The sequence below is a fragment of the Etheostoma cragini genome, chromosome 3, assembly GCF_013103735.1.
Source record: "Etheostoma cragini isolate CJK2018 chromosome 3, CSU_Ecrag_1.0, whole genome shotgun sequence".
Classification (NCBI taxonomy): Eukaryota; Metazoa; Chordata; class Actinopteri; order Perciformes; family Percidae; genus Etheostoma; species Etheostoma cragini.
Genome location: NC_048409.1, coordinates 5,389,863 through 5,408,046, shown reverse-complemented (window position 1 = coordinate 5,408,046; position 18,184 = coordinate 5,389,863). Strand labels below are relative to the sequence as shown.

The 18,184-nt window shown below is 39.2% G+C and overlaps 3 protein-coding genes across 6 annotated transcripts in view; 1 reads left to right on the top strand and 2 right to left on the bottom strand.

Annotated features, from left to right (window-relative positions):
* LOC117941664 (stromal interaction molecule 1-like) overlaps window positions 1-9,649 on the bottom strand; it is a 26,842-nt gene extending 17,193 nt beyond the window's left edge. For all 4 annotated transcript variants that reach the window (XM_034866644.1, XM_034866645.1, XM_034866646.1 and 1 more), the window contains exons 1-4: window positions 9,407-9,649; window positions 8,499-8,631; window positions 3,968-4,098; window positions 1,191-1,305 (exon numbers count right to left, since the gene is read on the bottom strand). In XM_034866644.1, coding sequence (XP_034722535.1) covers window positions 1,191-1,305; window positions 3,968-4,098; window positions 8,499-8,619 — 367 coding nt within the window. In that variant the 5' untranslated portion in view covers window positions 8,620-8,631; window positions 9,407-9,649. The remainder of the gene's footprint in view (window positions 1-1,190; window positions 1,306-3,967; window positions 4,099-8,498; window positions 8,632-9,406) is intronic.
* Window positions 9,650-10,330: 681 nt separating this feature from the next.
* pgap2 (post-GPI attachment to proteins 2) lies at window positions 10,331-13,134 on the bottom strand. Its single transcript, XM_034867924.1, has 6 exons — window positions 12,799-13,134; window positions 12,373-12,546; window positions 12,043-12,292; window positions 11,623-11,729; window positions 11,425-11,533; window positions 10,331-11,299 (listed from the first exon to the last, which is right to left on the bottom strand). Exons 2-6 carry the CDS (start codon window positions 12,538-12,540, stop codon window positions 11,169-11,171), a joined length of 765 nt encoding a protein of 254 aa, XP_034723815.1. The 5' UTR covers window positions 12,541-12,546; window positions 12,799-13,134; the 3' UTR covers window positions 10,331-11,168.
* A 375-nt stretch (window positions 13,135-13,509) lies between these two features.
* chrna10a (cholinergic receptor, nicotinic, alpha 10a) lies at window positions 13,510-17,610 on the top strand. The gene is made up of 5 exons (XM_034867826.1): window positions 13,510-13,713; window positions 14,672-14,817; window positions 14,922-15,076; window positions 15,550-16,082; window positions 16,776-17,610. The coding sequence occupies exons 1-5, from the start codon at window positions 13,653-13,655 to the stop codon at window positions 17,474-17,476; spliced, it is 1,596 nt and encodes a 531-aa protein (XP_034723717.1). The 5' UTR covers window positions 13,510-13,652; the 3' UTR covers window positions 17,477-17,610.
* Window positions 17,611-18,184: the final 574 nt, after the last annotated feature.

The window sequence follows — 18,184 nt, the reverse complement described above, 5'->3', positions numbered from 1 at the left end:
TTAATATATATATATATATATATATGGGAATTCAATATGGCTGCAGTACAGGCCACCCACACCATCAACAGGGATAATGTGTAAAGAGACGTGAAACGTGTCTGCTAAAGTTTATGGCTTGTAGACTTTAAGCAATCAGTGATTACAAGAAATCTTTAAACAAATATTAAATATGACTGTGGCAAAGGTTGCGTTAACTTTTTCAAAATGTGTCCGTTGATGTCATCTTTCTACCTACACTGTTCATCTGAAATGACTGTAAACACCTTCAAATTAAAGATTGGAGAGAAATTGGTGAGTCAACATTGACCTAATAGATATGGTTTGAATTATTTTTTTTAACCCAAGGTAGAGCCAAAACAACATAATGTGTTACTATGGTTATATAACACTTTTAAATGCACTATACAGTTTGACAAATGAGACATATTGTAGTTGCAGTTTTATCTTGAATCATGTATGAGGTATCTTATAGTAAAGCATCCTACATTGGATTGTCCACAGTAAAAAGTGGGGAAGGAAAATACAGTCCCCAGCTCCTGGCAGAGAGTCAGCGTGGGACGGCTGTGTTGATGTGTTCTATTAAAAAATAGTCCGAGTATAAATAAATCTAGATAGAATAGAATAAATCTAGTAAAAAAAAAATAGTAAAACAGTTTCTTAGCTCCAAACCTCCAGACTCAAGAAACAGCCATGCTGGTTGATCGGACATCACAAGTCAGTACTGTGAACAAAAAAGGTTTTCTCCCATAGTGCTGACTATCTGCTTTTTCCACAAAAGGGTGTGAAAAGACATGGGTGCCAGATACAGAACATGAATAGTGCTCCCAAAAAGTACACGATAGCCTAGCCAAACAGATAGGCTGAAGGAGGTGAGAGTGTGGATGTGAATTTTGTGCTGACAGAGTCAATGATGTCCACTCTGCCACTGGCTGGAGCTGATAAGTAGACTGCACTTTGCTTGACATGCTATCTGATCAACTGGCTTATTTGTTCGGCGAGTGAGAAGGTCAAGGAGGGGCAATAAGTCCCCCCACACTTTCAGTCACAAGGAAATATATAATAACCGGCTATTTAAAATACTGCTGTGTCATAGTGTGCGAACAATGTTAATGGTCTTTGACTCAAAAAAAGGCCTGCATCTGCAGTCACTGTTGACCGTCATGGGGGAAATTCTTTAAAAGCCGTACCTTCAGAGCTCTTCCATGCTTTCCACAAGTCCTCCACACTGATGAACTGGTCATCACCGTGGAAAGTGTTATGCTTGGCCTTGGGGTCATGGTAGTTTAGATCTTCTCTCAGGAACTGCAGGATGACAAGGAGGATTGTAGTAGTTACAAATAATCCAATTTACAAGTTTTGGCTGAAAAGTAAGTGTAATGCTTAATGAGCCTGTTCCTTTTGACTATTTCAGGAAATAATAGGCCCATACTAAACACAGACCATAGTACGGAGTGGGGTTGGTTGAAAATGTTTTATGAATAGCCGGGGGACAAATGCAACATTTTTAAATAGTGTTGGAAATTTGCTGTTGTGGGGTTGGGATTAGTCTTGCTATCACCAGACTAAACAGAATAAGCCAGTTTGTGATTGGTCCCCGCAGATTTGTAACGGATGCAGGATCAAAAAATGTAAAGGTTTCCAGCTTGAAATCAAGTTGCAGGCAGATGGGGCTGGGTTTACCCCTTGTAGGTTTAGATGTTACTGTGACCTGATTCCCTACTGTGGTATTTATGACACCAATAAAAAAAAGAAAATGCCATTTATGTGGCTCATGCATGCGTTTGATTTACTCACTGTGAATGGAAGATAAACATTATAAATATCTCAACTGTTCCTACCTCTCGTCCATCCTCTTATGTTTTTTGGTCCTGGGACATGTTCCCAGTCTTATGTGTTGTGTGTCACTGTTTCTAATATATAAATGTACAATAAAAATAAGAAAAAGAACATTTTTGCACAACCCGAGAAAATTACTAAGATTTTACACCGGAAAAGCTCAGAACCACCTATCTCACTGGTGTTAAGGTTATTCTACAACACAAGAGTATAGATATATACCTAAAAGCCAGATAATCATTTTATCAAAAAACCCAACAGAGGTAAGAAAATCAAATAGGATAGGGTTTGTAACACAAAGTTACAAAGTTTGTGATTCTCAGGCCAGCCACTTGTAGGTAACCTTGAGCACTTAACTCAAATGTTCTGAGGGAAATTACTAAGCGTTTCATATTTCAACGGCTGAAATAACTGATTCTGATGATGGCAGATTTCAGGAGCTATAGCCAATTCACTTGTCGTGTAAAAATGCAGTCGTTTTTGCTAAAGTCTTGTGCTGTGAGGTTGCCAGGCAACCAGCGTACACTCCAGGAAGTTACTGCTCCCAACCAAGGTAGATTAAACGATCCATTTCATCTCCCTGCTCTCAAGGAAGAAGAGTCGGACACAACCCCAAGTAAAACTTAATATTTTACATTTCTTTTTTTATATACAACATGTTAATTAGTGGGCTGGTAGAGCCAGAAGAGCAAGCCTAGTTGTTTTTTCAGATTCTTGTTAAACTGAAAATGGCTGCTGACCGTAGCCTTTCCCAAAATGTTGAACTACTGTTTATCTCAAACATGTACCTAGCTAAAAGTTAATAAACATAAGAAAGATGATGGTGTTCTGTTGCGTTACATTTAACTTCCTTAAGTGTTGAGGGTATTAGAAACAATATATAAGTATCTGGATTACTTTATGGCATTGCCACTTGAAAATGAGAACCCTGCATGTTGTACAAACTACACCATTGCACATGATAAATGGCACCCAAATCCAAATTTATTTATTTTTGCTAGCCACTGGAAACACACTACTCGTTGCCCACTTATTTTGTTGGACAACTTTGTCACATACATAACATCTTGCACTCCCACAAAAGCCAACTCATGCAACATGGGTGGAAGACAGTCATGGTGCCTTTCTTTCTTGATAGATTTGTGTGGGAAGATTATTACTACAGGGTAGAGAGATGGTCTGTACTGCAGGTGAAATAGCACACTCCAAAAATATATTCCATTGGAAAACTATCTGGAAAGGCCAGAAAGAAATTAGCCATCCTCTTTATTTAAATCACTGTATGGTAACAGGAAGTCAGACAACTGTCTTGAAGTGCTCTTATTCGTTTTGAGCTTTCCAATTCTTGGCTCAAAGCCACTACAGATGAACATGCTCACTGTACTGAACTTTTTCTGATTCTTTGCCTTTGGGGCGTTTGCATACCAAGTGCCTCTTCTAAAAGCAAAGAAGGCTTTTGTCTGGCCTTAACCAGATGCAACAGATGGAACCAAACCGAAATGAGGCTCCTCAAGACCAAATGTAGTTTAGACTACAGCTCAGGATGTAAGCTAAATGGAAGACAGGTAGTGTCTTTAAGGCACCAGTGATGTCTGAAAAGCAACAGACTTGACTTCTGATGAGCATAGTACAGCTGTGAATGGACATAAGCTGTAACAGTATATTTTGTGCTTTGAATCTGCTTGACTGTATTGAAAAGAAAAGCAGCTAACATTATTTTTAATGGACTTAAAAATCTCAAACATAGGCACAAACAAGGTTTAATCTAAAGGTATACTAATACAAGGTATACAAATGTGGCAACATCAAGGACTACAACATGCATGCCACTTGATGTGAATTTGGTTAATTATTGACCAAAACTTCAGGAAAGGGGACACTGGAGCAATTACAGAACAAATCCCCCAGTTACTCAGAGCAACTTAAGATCCTTACAGGGCTATGATTAACTGACTTTAACTGATTATCTTGAATCTTGTGACGATTCAGATGACAAAAGGATGTCAATGATACCTGTAAGCCTCTTCAGACTGAATGAAGACCACATCTCCCACCTCTACAATACAGAACAACCCCTTCAACAGAGCATCAGCTCCTGCTGATTATGACTTTTTAGGCTGATACTTACACCGTCTGTCTCTGCCACGTCTACATTGCCGTTTGCGTCATCATCCATCTGCTTGTGGATACTGCGGATGGCCTCATAGCTGAGAATTCCATTCTCATCCTTGCATAGCGGCTCATCGATGCGACAAAAATCTGGTGGAGAAACAGAGTGTTAACAGGCAACTTTAAACCTCATGGATCACCCACAGATTTGCCAAGTTGTATTCACATTTCTACTACTACTAACAAAAACAACACCAAAGATGACTGTCATATGCCAGGTTGAGAATGTGTGCAGCTGTGCACAACTAAACAAAATGCTGTTTCAGAACAATTTGGTTTAATTTATGTTATCTTGATTCTCACAAACACCGGAAATTCTCCAAAGACTTTGACACTTTTGTTTTCTGTATCAAACTTGCCCTGTCATCTAGCGTCTCCAAACCACCAAAGGTTATCAAAATTGCATGTGTTTAGAAGTGTGCAGTAGCCTACTGTACACACAGTTTAACTATATACTATCCAATGGATGGTTAAAAACAAATTCTAATAATGGTCCTTAAATTCAATTTTACTTATAGTGTTATAACATAACAGAAATTATCTCAGGTGCTATGCAGTTTTACAGAAAACTATAGTCCACTGAAGTACATATTTTAGATTTCAGCACCAAATGTGCAATTTGGTGATGCAAAGTAATATCTTATAAGTGCTTATCATTTAAAATAGAAGTAACCAGGTCTAGCCTGCGAAAACCCTGATGAACTTTTGGCAAAGTCTATCTGGCCAAAAGCCCATTCAAGCCCATTTCAAATCGAGGCACCAATCACAACTGTGCCATTATCATCGCATAAAGTGATAGAAAGCATTATTTCTTTTGTTTACATTCAACATGACGGCCTCCGAAGCGCAGCAACCCATTGATGTTGCGGTTGCTACTATGTCAACCGGATCGTTGGTCTGATTGGTTGAAGGACTGTCCAATTGCGTCCAGAGGCATTTGAGCGCCACTAGTTGGGAAAGCCCCTTTGGAGATGAGCTGTGAATGAACCTTCCTGTGACTTCCCCTTCTTTCTACCCCTTCTTCCACTCTCAGTTGCAAATGAAAAGGGTCTGGTGTCAAACACGCTAAAATAGGTCTATTAAGATTGAAGCACTAAAGTGATAATTTACTCAAATACTGATTTTTAGTTCCATACTATAATAGCTCTCTTAACTTCATCTAATCATGTTATGGCCACAAACAAGACAATGCCTTGTTTATGTGAAGCCTTTTACTCAATGTGTGGATTTTACCAAAAAAAGTCATGAAAAAAAGGACACGTCCCAAGGTGAATCAGCTTTTGATAATAAAAGGGACTTTTATTAATCATCAATTTCCCAGTTTGGGTGTTGTCAGGAAAACGTGGGTTTGCTGGTTGCATTCAACTGTTTAGCTTTTTGACAGTCAGCCCTCTGCAACTTGTAAACATTTCAGTGCGTAGAGCTCAACAATTAATTGTAGATTATTTAGAAACGTATGCTTCCATGATCATCATGTAATAGCTGCAAGTTATCTACTGAAGCCTGTTTGCCCTCTGTGTTCCCCCTCCTTCCTGAGGAATTAGAGATCCTCTTCCATAGATCAAAGATAAGGCCACCACTCCCACTGAGAGAAAACCTTGTTTGGCTTGTACTGCAGACACTTCGGGGAGTTATGTGAAAGGACATAGGCTACCTGTCATAACAGTAAGTTTAAATGTGAATATCAATTTAAATCTGAAAACACTCACACATTGTGAATTTGTGATTTCCAATCTAAGAGGCCCTTCTCTTCCCTTCTTGAATTAATATACCGGTATTTAGGAAGTATGTGTTGCATATGTGCTGAGCCAGTGACAGATAGTGCGCGCTTCAGTGGAAGCCAGTGTTTTTATTTTTTTATTTAACCTTTATTTAACCAGGAAGTCCCTTGAGACTCAAATCTCTTTTTTTGAGGGAGACCTGTAAAGTGTGCAATCCTGTGAGGAGCCATTATTGAATCTGAGAACCAAACCAGTGTGTCTAGTGCGGAAGCCGAGTGTGTGTGTTGCTTCAGACTGTTTGTTTAAAAAGCCGCTCTTTAGTTTGCCTTTTGTGATGACCATTTACAGTTTGTAGATTTACCAATGAATTATTTGATTCATCTTGGACATTTTTCGACTTTCCCTTGGTATTCCCCTGGGTTTAGTTAATTGTTAGTGTCCTCTGCCCCTAGACATGATAGGTTATATAATAGTGTATAATCAACTCCATGCAGTTACAGCTGAATGCAGCGTTCTACGGATTAATTTATCACACCCATCCAATCCGTGTTTTCTTTATTTCCAGAACCATATGTTATGACAGGTTGGCTCAGTGGTTAGAGAGACAAAACAGAAAGTAAACTTTGTCACTTATTATCCCCTACAGCGGCCACTGCATGTGTCTATGAACAGTTTGTAGTTGGCACACTAGTTCATGTGCAGAAAAAACTGCACATGAACTAGGAAGGGCTAATGCACAACGTGAACTTTCGTGTGGAGAAGTTAATTTTTGAGCCCAAATATGCAGCCACTCAGCTTCAGAAAACCTGAGAAGCTACATACCTAAAAGACTCTCACAACTTCATACACACCATTTTAAACAAAGAGTGACAGTTACCCTAGTGAAAAACAACCACCTGCAACACTCTCATGAACCCAACCTTGCCCTCTTTCTCATTTGGCTTGCAAACCTCCAGGGACACAAGATAAGAGATTTACATACAAGTCAACCTGCCTTTGTTGAAGAGCTCAAGTCACACAAGTGATACTGTGTGCCTGTGTAGATGAAGAACACAGTCCATAACTATGCTACTTATAACTGCAGGAGTTACAATGTCCTATTGCCATTCAGTATACCTCATCGAGCTTTGAAAAATCACTGTCAAAAATACATTCCTTCCCACACTGTGGCCTCCTGAGACATATGACACACATTAGGAAAAATGTGCTTACACACTGATCTGTGTGGTGGTTAAAAGGTTCCTGGTTAACGACCACACTGTTCACAAGTATTAAATTAAAAGATCACAACCGTGCAAGTTTGTAGTGTTGGGTTTTTGCCGAATTGTTGCTAAAAGATCAAAGTCAAGATAAATATTTCAAAACGTAAATGTGAACAGTTATGCTTTTTTTAAACAATTAGAATTCTTGCACTAGCACACTTAAAAAAAAAAAAAACCTGAGTCATTGAATTTCATACTACTACATACTGGCTCATTTTATAGTCTCAAGCTGCAGCTAATGTTATTCATGTGAAATCCCTTTATGGATTGAGGCAAGACATTATCACAGTGATAGAGGATCTCTTCTAACAAGAGGAGTACTTTTACAAAAGGAGCTTGTTAAATTAACTCAACATGTTTGAACTTTAAAGCGAGTCATCCATTAAAAAAGGGAAAAAATATGCGGTATAATGTAATGCAGTAAGTCACTGCAGGAGTACACTGTATGAGAGGCCCATATAGCCCTTAACATGCATCAGGGTTTATACGCATTATAACAAATACTTGTCCGCAAATATCAATGACTATGCATTCCTGAAAATCTCAGTCAACATTATACAATAAGAATAAAAATGTGTTAACCTCAGATATTTAATAAAATGAATGACAATGTATGTGGTTCATAGTGGAATTCGTCATATCGCGCCACAAATAGAACGTTAGGGGGTAAAAATTTAGGCGAGAAAATCATATATTTTCCAGTGAATTTCAAGAGGTTAAGACAAGATTAAATATTAGTGTATTAATTTCTTTTATTAAAATGTTTTATCAATCACATATTATGCTTTGTTAAACAAATTCCATGACTTTTCCAAAACTTTCTGGGTCTTTATTTTTCCAAAACCTTTCCAGGCCTGGAATTTGCAATTTTCAAATTCCATAACTTTTCCATGTTTTTTTAAAACATATAAACCTTGATGTATAAAAGTCTACACAATAGGCTTTATAGTGGATCATTTAAGTGACCTACATGATAAGTGCAAATCCAAGATATGAGTGTCTACATAATGTCAATGTGGAGTCATTTGTAGTAGCCTACTGAGAAATCCATCATTTAATGATTGGGTATACTTGTGCCAGCTAAGCCAACCATTATACACCACTTTAAACAATGAAAGTGTCTCAAAGAATAACAATTTATGTTGGTTAAATAGTCCCAATGAATTGATTCTGATTTATTGGAAATAACTTAACATCTTGATTAGAACTACCTGATTCAGAAGTGACTTGAACCCATACTCATGTGCTTCACTAACCATTAGATAAATTATCTCCTGTTTGTCTGGGTGGCTTGATCTGAGTTTGAGGTAGGACTTAACAGAGAATGCCAGTTGGACTATTCTCAGCATGGCTACATTTAGTGCCTGCACAATCACAAACGTGTGGCACAAACAGTAATCCTTCAACTGCTAACCTATTGCCTGTCATCTTAGCGTAAACAAATGGATTAAAAAAATATATACTTTTAAAATGCTACAACATAATAATGCCAAGATTGACTACTCACCTGACACCCCATTTTCAACAATCTGACTGTCTGATGTAGGTGAACTTGATTTTTCAGTCCAACTTTCTCCAACGAGACACAAGCTAAATATCCACAAGGTCACCAATTTGTTGAACTCCATGACTGGTGTGTGCTGAAAAAAAAAAGACAGTCCCTTTGACAATTCTGATCATTCTAGCAAAACGAATTTGTGGTGGTTCTGTCTAGCAAGATAAATTAATCAATTATAGCTACTTTGTCTCTTATATTATGTGGCCACACACACAAACACACCTTAGAAAGGAAACTATCAATCAGCTTAGAGCACACCAAGAAATACGGTCAGTTACATAAAGATAACCTGCAGCAACTGCAGACACATGCTATCACTTTTCACGTGCACCTCTTCTTCCTGCATGAATGAATGTAGCTAACGTTAGACAGTCGCTTGTTATATCTAGCTTTTGTTTGTTAGACAAGCCCTTATTTTGTCCGTTTAGCTGTGATTGACGGTATGTATACAAGCACATGTCACTTTAGGCGGAAAAATAATAAGACTAGGAAAAGTAACAACAGCCTGTTCCGTGTGCGTAGTGAGTATTTGACAAGCCCCGACTAGCAAGCTAGCGATACAGCTCGGCTAACTAGGAAATAAAGTAAAATAGCCAACAAATGGGGCGTAACATTACAGAGGAGCCTTCACACTGATAACGCTTCCGTGTTTTTTTCAGTTTACGTCGGTGTCGACTTAGCGACTTTACTGCATCCTCCACAGACAAACGTTAGCCACCGCTGACGTTTAACTAGCTAACAACAAGACACCGCTAGACAAGGGACGTTAATAAAGAGGAACTGTAGTTTTAGCTAGGCTATATGATAATGTTACAATTGTAACACCTTAATACTGAATAACAAAATGATAAAGTTACCTGTCATGTATCAGAGCCAGCAGATCTGTAGCTTCAGATCAATGTTAACATTGCAGCAGAGTTGAAGCACAGCGAACTCTAACTCCTGTTACTAAGAAAGGTCTCGGTCTTTCCCCCGACCGAGACTTGACCGAAAAAGCCGCAGAATGTTGAAAGACCAGTGGGCTTGTCTTCCTCTACGCCACAGAGCACCTGGTTGGAATCAGCAAGTGTCGCCCCCTAACGTTCGGAGTTTGCACAGGAGACCATGTCGAATTGATTAATAAAAATAGCTAAATCCTGCTATCTAGTGGATTGTTTAAGCCACCACACTGAGACACATGGGCCTGTTGATATGTTAAAGGACATTACACCAATTTCAACATTTCTTCAAAAGTAAGCTATGAACCTGTCAATATGATTGGGAAATACAAAGCCTTTTTTCACAAAGTACTTTTTACCTAGTTAAAAGTAGGAAAAGCACAAGTGTGGGCTCACTGTCACACTTTACCAACCCAACATGTCTGCCTTTACATTATTTTCTACTGTATGTTGGAGGACATTTCCAATAATTGGCCTAATTGACATAAACAGATTACAAATGGGTAAAGGTAATGTAATGTCCAAGTGGGACAACAGTAGGTAACAATACTGTTTTCTGGGTTCTGTTGTTGTAAATGAATAGGATTCGAGGTCTTGCAGCACAAAACATCTTGCTCACGCTTGGCCAGTACTTGCATCATCATGGTCAGATTTAAAAGGAAGCTTCAGAGCTTTTAAAATCTGTTATAGTGTATAGCACACAATTATATCTAAACATTGTATTTAAAGTACAGTTACCTTAATATTCTATAAAGATGGAGATAATGCATTGTGGTGCATAAAATAACATATGGTGCTTAAGTGCTGTTAGAACTACTAAAAAACAAACATGAAAGTGGTATGCCTTTGTTCATGGCCACTAGGTTTTTATCCAGCAGCATTAACTTTTGGGTCACAGTTAGGTAAGCACTGCGTTATCCTGCAGCAGATTACAATGGGCATTGAGGTCACATGTAGTACAGAGTATTCCCATTTGAGAACTGGTGCACACAACAAATGACAATCAAACAGTTATTAAAAGCTTTGCTATTGTTGAAAAAAAATGCAAATTGAAAAAATAAGTGTAAGAATGGCTAATGACAAAGTTTTTTAACAACAGATGTCTTAACACTACATCTAAAGAATGATGGTAGAGTGGCCCTTTTTTGGGGAATGGTGTGAAATAGCTTCACTGTGTCGCAAGCTATAGTTTCTGTGTTGACAGTTTCAAAGTTATGAATGCTCAAAGGAAAGGCCACATTAACACCCTGCACTATTTTATTCCCTAAATTTATAACAATATACCCCTTTTATATTTTTAAAATAAAGGCCATAACCATATCTGCAGGACTGTCACTTCACTTTTGCAAATACAATACGACCACACATTATTTGTTGCATTGTACGCAAGTTTAAATTTCACATTACATAAAATAGTGCACTGTATGTGGCTAAAGCATCGATGAATAAGACGAGGCACAAAAATGCACTTCCAGCTCATTGAATTAACCATACAGTAGCGTGTGTGCATATCTTTTGTTCAAACTTGTCAGACATCTACACCCTCTACAGACTTCAGAGTCGTCTTCATGGAAATATGGAAAAGGCCTTCACCCCACTCTTCCCCTTGTGCAGGATCAAGGCTGTTAACATCGGGGGTTTGAGTGGTTTTACAGTTAGCACTTAGTCCTGGAGTTTCTAGTCAGAAGTCTTTATCTTCGGAGGACGAGATGACCATGACTTCCCGGCTCTTAAAGTCCCACACTGCTGTGAGATGGAAGGCCATGTTGGAGAAAACCACTAGATACTCAAACAGGGCAAATAATGTGTAACCTGTGAAAAGAAGAAACAGTGGTATATGATAGACATATGTTTTGGTCAGCATTTTGTAGCTACAGTTTTACATTACTTGTCCCTCAAAGATTAGATTGTAATGATCAAACGCAATTAATACTTACTCCCTGATTCACAGTAAATGTTGTGTTTCCAATAAAAGAATACGGCAAAAGCACAGAAGGAAATGTTGAGAAGTAAGAAGCGTACTTTCCAATGGTGAGACTTGGCATCCTTTAAGGGAGAAAAAAGAATAATGAATATAAATGAAATGCTGCAATTAAAATGATGGACTCAGTCGGAAGTGTTTTGGCAGTCCTTACCTCAGGGCTTAATGAGAACTTCTTTATAGTCTTCCATAAACGGCAGGTTATCAGCATGTGGATAAGGGAACTGACTATGAAGAGCACAAAACCTTCCTTATGTACAACTAAGGAACAATAATATACAAAGAGAGGGATACATTTAGTATAAAGTAAACCACAGTAATTGTAATAATACATTTCCCAAAAAGGTTAAACTTTGACTCAATGCATTAACTCTGTATCATACTTCAAACAGCTGAAAATACAATTTATTGATTTTCCTTTTTAATACTAATTTAAATGCACCAATATTTCACAAAAATCTGTCATAATGTCTGTTAATTAAGGAGGTAAATCGAAGCTTCACACCGTGCCATTTTTCAAAGAGAAAACACAGGTTTTAATAAAACCTCTCCTTTAAAACTAGGGCTTACTCACAGTATGTTTCACTGGATGATACGTATGTGAGGAGCAAGAGGCCGAGGTTTTCACAAACAGAAAAGGCCAGGTTGAAGCAACAGAGTGAACTCTCAGGGCACCTCGAGGAAAAACGTGTTTTATAAAATCTGAAGTAGGTAAATGCCACCAGGATCCTCGGTGCCGAGTGCAGTCCGATACAGAAACGCCATATGTGGCACTCAGGACTTAGGCTTATTGAGGCACTGATAGATGGCAGGTAATTAGGGACCTGGAAACACACAGTAATGATTTAGTATCATCATCAAAAGAAAAACATGGTTGGTTTAGTTTGCAAAAAAAGGAAATTACCTGGCAATGTGTACTAGTAGAGTCCTCATAATGAAAAATGGAGGATATGAAGACACAAGTTATTAGGCCAAGCAGTGGTAGGCACACAGTGGCCACAACACAGGCGGGGAAGGATACTCTGATAACCAGGGGCCTCTCATGCCCCAAGATACTTGAGCCTTGTAGCATCTTGGTCTGAACAGTGAAAACATATGATTTCAAAAAAAAACTCTTGCAAAGGCAAATGCATGTGGCATTAATACATTATACAATACATGAGGCTACATGTGAGGGTATTTATAGGAATTAGTACAAATGTATGCAGTTATATGCTGTCAATATTCACTCAGTTATTAGGCTCTAGGACCTTTTGATACCATCGTTTGTTACAAATACTGTACATGCAGTTACTAAACATCTAAAGCCTGAAATACGAAATCAACCCACCTCCACTTGGTTTACTGTTTCCTAATAACCACAAACTCAACGCCCTTGGCTTGTCAATAACGACGCTGTAACAATAACATTCATGATATCAGGCAGCAGGGTGGAGCGGAATGTTCCCGGTAGGGTGCAATATTGCCTTTAGAAAAGGGCTACGGCTTATCCAGCCATCTTACATTCCTGTGACAATTTTTGCATCCACTAAATTTCATTTGAAGGAATGGAGCATCCTTCTTCTCGGGCGATAGAAAGCAGGAGGGAAATACTGTGCGTGAAAAAACATCAGCACCCGGAAGAGAACGTGAGCGGAGGAGACCGCTGAGGCTGCGCAGCCTGTTAAAAAAAGATACAAATATCACGTACATGTTAAATAATGTAAGGTATTAAATCGGTCTCTTAACAATGTTAAAACAGGCTGTTTGAAAAGAAACAACAACAAAAAATCGCTTGTTAGTGGGGGACGATGATGGGAGCTCTCCGTGGTGCTGTCACAGACCACAGGATCGATTGTTTTTACACTGTAAAACCTATCAGAGACATGTTTTTACACTGTTAAACATATCAGAGACATGTTTTTACACTGTAAAACACATCAGAGACATGTATCAGAGACATATTGCACTGTACGTGTGTGCAACTAGTCCGATGAACTGTGTGTGGTTAACATGTGGTCCTGCCCCGCCTCTCTTCTCTTCTCCAGTAGCCTACAGTCCGTGGCACATTTGGAGGTCTCGTGCAGCTCACAAACAGCAGCATTTGTTCTCAGTCTGATTTCCTTTTCTTTTTTAGTGAATAAAACGCATAAGGCACACAGCAGCTCATATGGTCTTTGGATCGAGATCATTTGTTTCAACAAGATGAAACGATGGAGAATCCAAACTTTATTTCGCATCCTTCTGTGTGTCAGTATTTGGCAAAGTAAGTTTCCGTTCACTTTATTTTTAGTTTCCCTTACGTGTTCTTAAACGCTGTATTTTTTAATCTTTTTTTTTCTCCGCTGTTTATTGCTGTCACTGTTATTTTAATGAGAAAACGCTCTGTCAGCAAAGATGAAGACGAGATGTTAAAAATACATGCATAAAATATGCAATTGTCAGTGTCATTTTAATGTTTTGTGCATCATCCATTTCCTCTCAGATTTCCACTCCTTTTCCACACAAGCTGTTACCCAGAATCCACAAATTTGGAGCCATTTGCTCAGGGATTTGCTATCATCATAATCCTTCACAGAGATCCTTCACCTTCTTTGTATGTAGCTTAGCGGCGATATTAAAACAGCATTTCAGTTTGCTGGCCAGATGTTAACTCTGAAACTTTCAGAGTTAACATCTGGCCAGGAAAAATCCATTGCTTCATCCATCCATTGCAGAATATGAACTGTTTCCATTTTAAAACTAATATAATAGAGTTCTTGGTAATTTGGAATTATCAATGTAGAAGTGGCCTGAAATATACCCATAAAGAATAATTGTCTAAAGATGGCCTTTACTATGCTCCTGTTGAATCATTTTTCACATTACTGTTTTGATTTAATCTCCCTTTTAGGCTCATTTTGATACCCATATGTTGTTTTTCATAGTGTTCAATCAACACATGCTCCACACCAACAGTCTGAACACAGAAACACTGCTAGTGCTTTATGCCAGATTTGCCTGAACCCTATCTAAAGCTTAATAGTAGGGAAACACTATCTTGACATCTCTCGTTTTCCCCATCACCATCTGTCATGAATTCACATTTTCTATTCACATCTTACCACCTCATTGATCAAACATGATCACATCAGGATGTCCTTCAGAGAAATTACTTAATTGTGCACAATAAAGCAGGTTCATAAGGGTGATGTGGGTGTAAATTCTTTCTCTCCCCGTCCTAGCCTGTTGGTGTGCTCAGGGGAAATATGCTCAGAAGCTCCTGAATGATTTAGTCACTAACTACACTAGTGCCCTGAGGCCTGTGGAGGACACCAACACCATACTGAACGTGACCCTGCAGGTTACACTGTCACAAATTATCGACATGGTAAAACACTACAGTTCACACAAGTCACCACCACGTTGTATGTGTTAAGTGAATATGTGCCGCCGCCCACACAACCATTTGTTATAATTTTCAATGTTTTACAGGATGAGCGAAACCAAATTTTGACTGCATATTTATGGATACGACAAGTGTGGGTTGATGCATACCTCAAATGGAACAAAGATGATTACGATGGACTCGATACCATTCGCATACCTAGTAGTTATGTATGGAGACCTGATATAGTCCTATATAACAAGTAGGTCCCGACTGGTATTGGGTTAATCAGTGTGGCTCCTGTTGGTCAGTATAAAAGACACAAGCTGAACATTCCTTAAAGTCATTATTAATAGGAGTGTCCAGACCCTTTGTCTGCTTTTTATGCTAAAGTAATGACAAGAAAAACAAAATTATACAGTACATTGAAACTTTACAATTACAATCGGAGACACCACATTTATGGCAAAGAGCAAATGAGGAAGGATCACTAACCACATGAAAAATGTATAAAATGCAGACACAACACTGAGGGATGAGTACAACTCTCTTGAATATGTTGATTCTTCCCTCAGTTGGTGTACTTGTGCCTTTACATCCTGATCAAGTTTGTTTCTAAAGTTTTCTCTATCTACTCCAGGACATTTAAGCATCACTTCAATTACATTTTAAAGGTATCCAACATATCTATTTGCTGTTGTTATTAAACTCAGTTTCTAAGTTCTATTTCTTCAGTGCTGATGACCATTTCACTGGCTCCATGGACACTAATGTGGTGATCCGGCATGATGGCCAGATAATGTGGGATTCCCCTGCTATCACCAAGAGCTCCTGCAAAGTGGATGTGTCCTTCTTCCCCTTCGATGCTCAGCAGTGCAGATTTACATACGGCTCCTGGACCTACAACGGCAACCAGCTGGACATCCTGAACGCTATGGAGAGCGCTGACTTGGCTGACCTGGTGGAAAATGTGGAGTGGGAGGTGATAGGAATGCCGGCTAAGAAGAACATCATTCTGTATGGCTGCTGTGAAGACCCTTACCCTGACGTGACCTACACACTGAAACTAAAGAGAAAAGCTTCCTTTTACGTCTTCAACTTGCTCATACCATGTGTGATGATCTCTTTCCTGGCACCACTGGGCTTCTACCTGCCTGCCGACTCTGGAGAGAAGGTGTCTTTGGGTGTTACCGTGATGCTGGCACTTACTGTCTTTCAGCTGTTGGTTGCAGAGATCATGCCACCCTCTGAGAATGTGCCACTTATTGGTAAGGGCAACCAAAGTTGATGTTTCAGTTAGTTTTGGTTTGGTTTTACATTGCAATTATGCGAGCAAACTAAAGAACTTTTCATGACATATTTGCATCCTGTCGTTATCATCTATATCGTCTTCACATACTTGAGTTGGACTGGTTTGTAAACGGACGTGCGTCTGACGTCAGCAAGTTGTCAAAACCATTTGGCGGGTAGACAATACTCTTTGGCTTTGACAAGAATGAATGAAAAGCTGCATGTGTAATTACCACTATATTGATGTTACCTATCGCATTATTAACTACAGCACCAACTGTATTCAAGACTAGTTCAAGTATGCAAAATAAATGTGGTTGTGCAACCACTTTATTGCCGCTGGCAGGAAAGAAAGAACTGCAAACAATCTGCTACATCATCTTCTCTTGGTTGTTTATGCTGGAACACCGGAATTTACTGTAAATGGTCTGAGTCCAAACCATCTAAAACATGGTTTCGACATAAAACAAACCGAACCATGGCTCAGTTTATTCTGGACTTTTTTTGTCCAAGCAAATTTGAACTCTTTGGTCCGGACCGTGGTCTGGGTGAGTTTTCACACCTGTGATTTTCGTTTAGGTTAAACTGAAGAGTCTGAAAATGCGGGCCAAACTAAGTAGGAGTGAAAAGGCTCTAAAACTTTATGTTGATTTCCTTGTTTTCTTTCACAGGAAAATATTACATTGCAACGATGACCATGATTACTGCCTCTACCGCCCTGACCATCTTCATCATGAACATTCACCACTGTGGCCCCGATGCCAAGCCTGTTCCCAAATGGGCCAAGAAAGTCATTCTCCAGCACCTGGCCAGAATGTGCTTTGTTTATGAAGTTGGGGAGAACTGCTTGTCACCACAGCTGGAGAAACAGGAGCCTCCTTTTGTAAAGAACGTCAACTGCACCATGAATGGTCAGACAGGACAAGGTAGAGAGGACTTTGTCTTCAAAATGGAGAGAGGACAAGAGACATTGGGCTCCATGACTGCAGAGGAGATAGAAGACATGGATCAGATGATGAGCTCGATAGGCTCGATTGGGAAGAACCCCACCAACAACTACAGCGCTTGGAAGAATGGCATTTCCAAGAGCATGGACTGTGGAGATTTGGGGGGACAGGGGAGATGCAGGAAGGGAGGTGTGAGTGATGGAGAGAGAAAAGACAGAGATGCTTCCTGCAACAGCCAAATCAATGAAAAGCAGCTGCTGCGTAACATTGAGTACATAGCCAACTGTTACAGAGATCAGAGGGCAACGCAGAAAAGGACTGGGGAATGGAAGAAAGTGGCCAAAGTTTTAGATCGCTTCTTCATGTGGCTATTTTTCATAATGGTGTTTTTAATGAGCCTTCTCATCATGGGCAAAGCCATCTAACTGCAGATCTGAGAAGTTGGTCTCAAGGACAGTGTTAATGGATGTACATAACACAGAGACTATTACAGGTTAGTACAGGATTCCTTAAGTACTACACTTTATCCAATAATTTGAATAACATTAAGATTGCACTTTTTTGTTCAAATTTTGTTACACAATTAACAAACAATACACTGGGACATAGGAGCGGAGAGGAAAGACGGGGAGGAGAGAGACCCACAAAAACATAACAGATTGCCCTTTTTCTCAAAGGAGAATTCCAGTCAATTTCAATACGTAGCTCTGTTGTTTATACATTTGGAGTGCTGTCAGTAGAGAGAAAACTGAAACCAATCGCTGCTGCATACACCGTGTTATTTTCCTGCTAGAGTTAGCACCCAACAGACTTAAACAGGGCAAGTTTTAAATGTGTTTTAGCCTCTAAACATGCTCTAAATGTCATTACAAGTGCCTAACCATGTGCAGTTATTCCTTCCCAGTGAACACAGCGAATTTGACTGCAGAGATGGGACAGAAAGGCAGGTTTTGACTAGTGTGGACTTCACCGAAAAACAGGAAATAAACACTTGTATGTGCACTGGCTGAATTAACACAACTGGTATGTCTATCTGTCAAATCTACAGCAGTCAAATTCACTGTGTTCTCTTGGAAGGAATTACTGCACTTGGGCAGGCACTTTTAATGAGCATGTTTAGAGGCTAAAAACAC

Bases quoted from the DNA above. Each gene is read 5' to 3' on its own strand.
- pgap2 (XM_034867924.1), bottom strand. From the start codon at position 12,540: ATGCTACAAGGCTCAAGTATCTTGGGGCATGAGAGGCCCCTGGTTATC. The intron at 12,293-12,372 runs GTAATTTCCTTT...GTGTGTTTCCAG, and splicing joins CTACTAGTACACATTGCCAG to GTCCCTAATTACCTGCCATC. The intron at 11,300-11,424 runs GTAAGTATTAAT...TTCTTTTCACAG, and splicing joins CATTTACTGTGAATCAGGGA to GTTACACATTATTTGCCCTG.
- chrna10a (XM_034867826.1), top strand. From the start codon at position 13,653: ATGAAACGATGGAGAATCCAAACTTTATTTCGCATCCTTCTGTGTGTC. The intron at 13,714-14,671 runs GTAAGTTTCCGT...TCCCCGTCCTAG, and splicing joins GTGTGTCAGTATTTGGCAAA to CCTGTTGGTGTGCTCAGGGG. The intron at 16,083-16,775 runs GTAAGGGCAACC...TTTCTTTCACAG, and splicing joins TGAGAATGTGCCACTTATTG to GAAAATATTACATTGCAACG.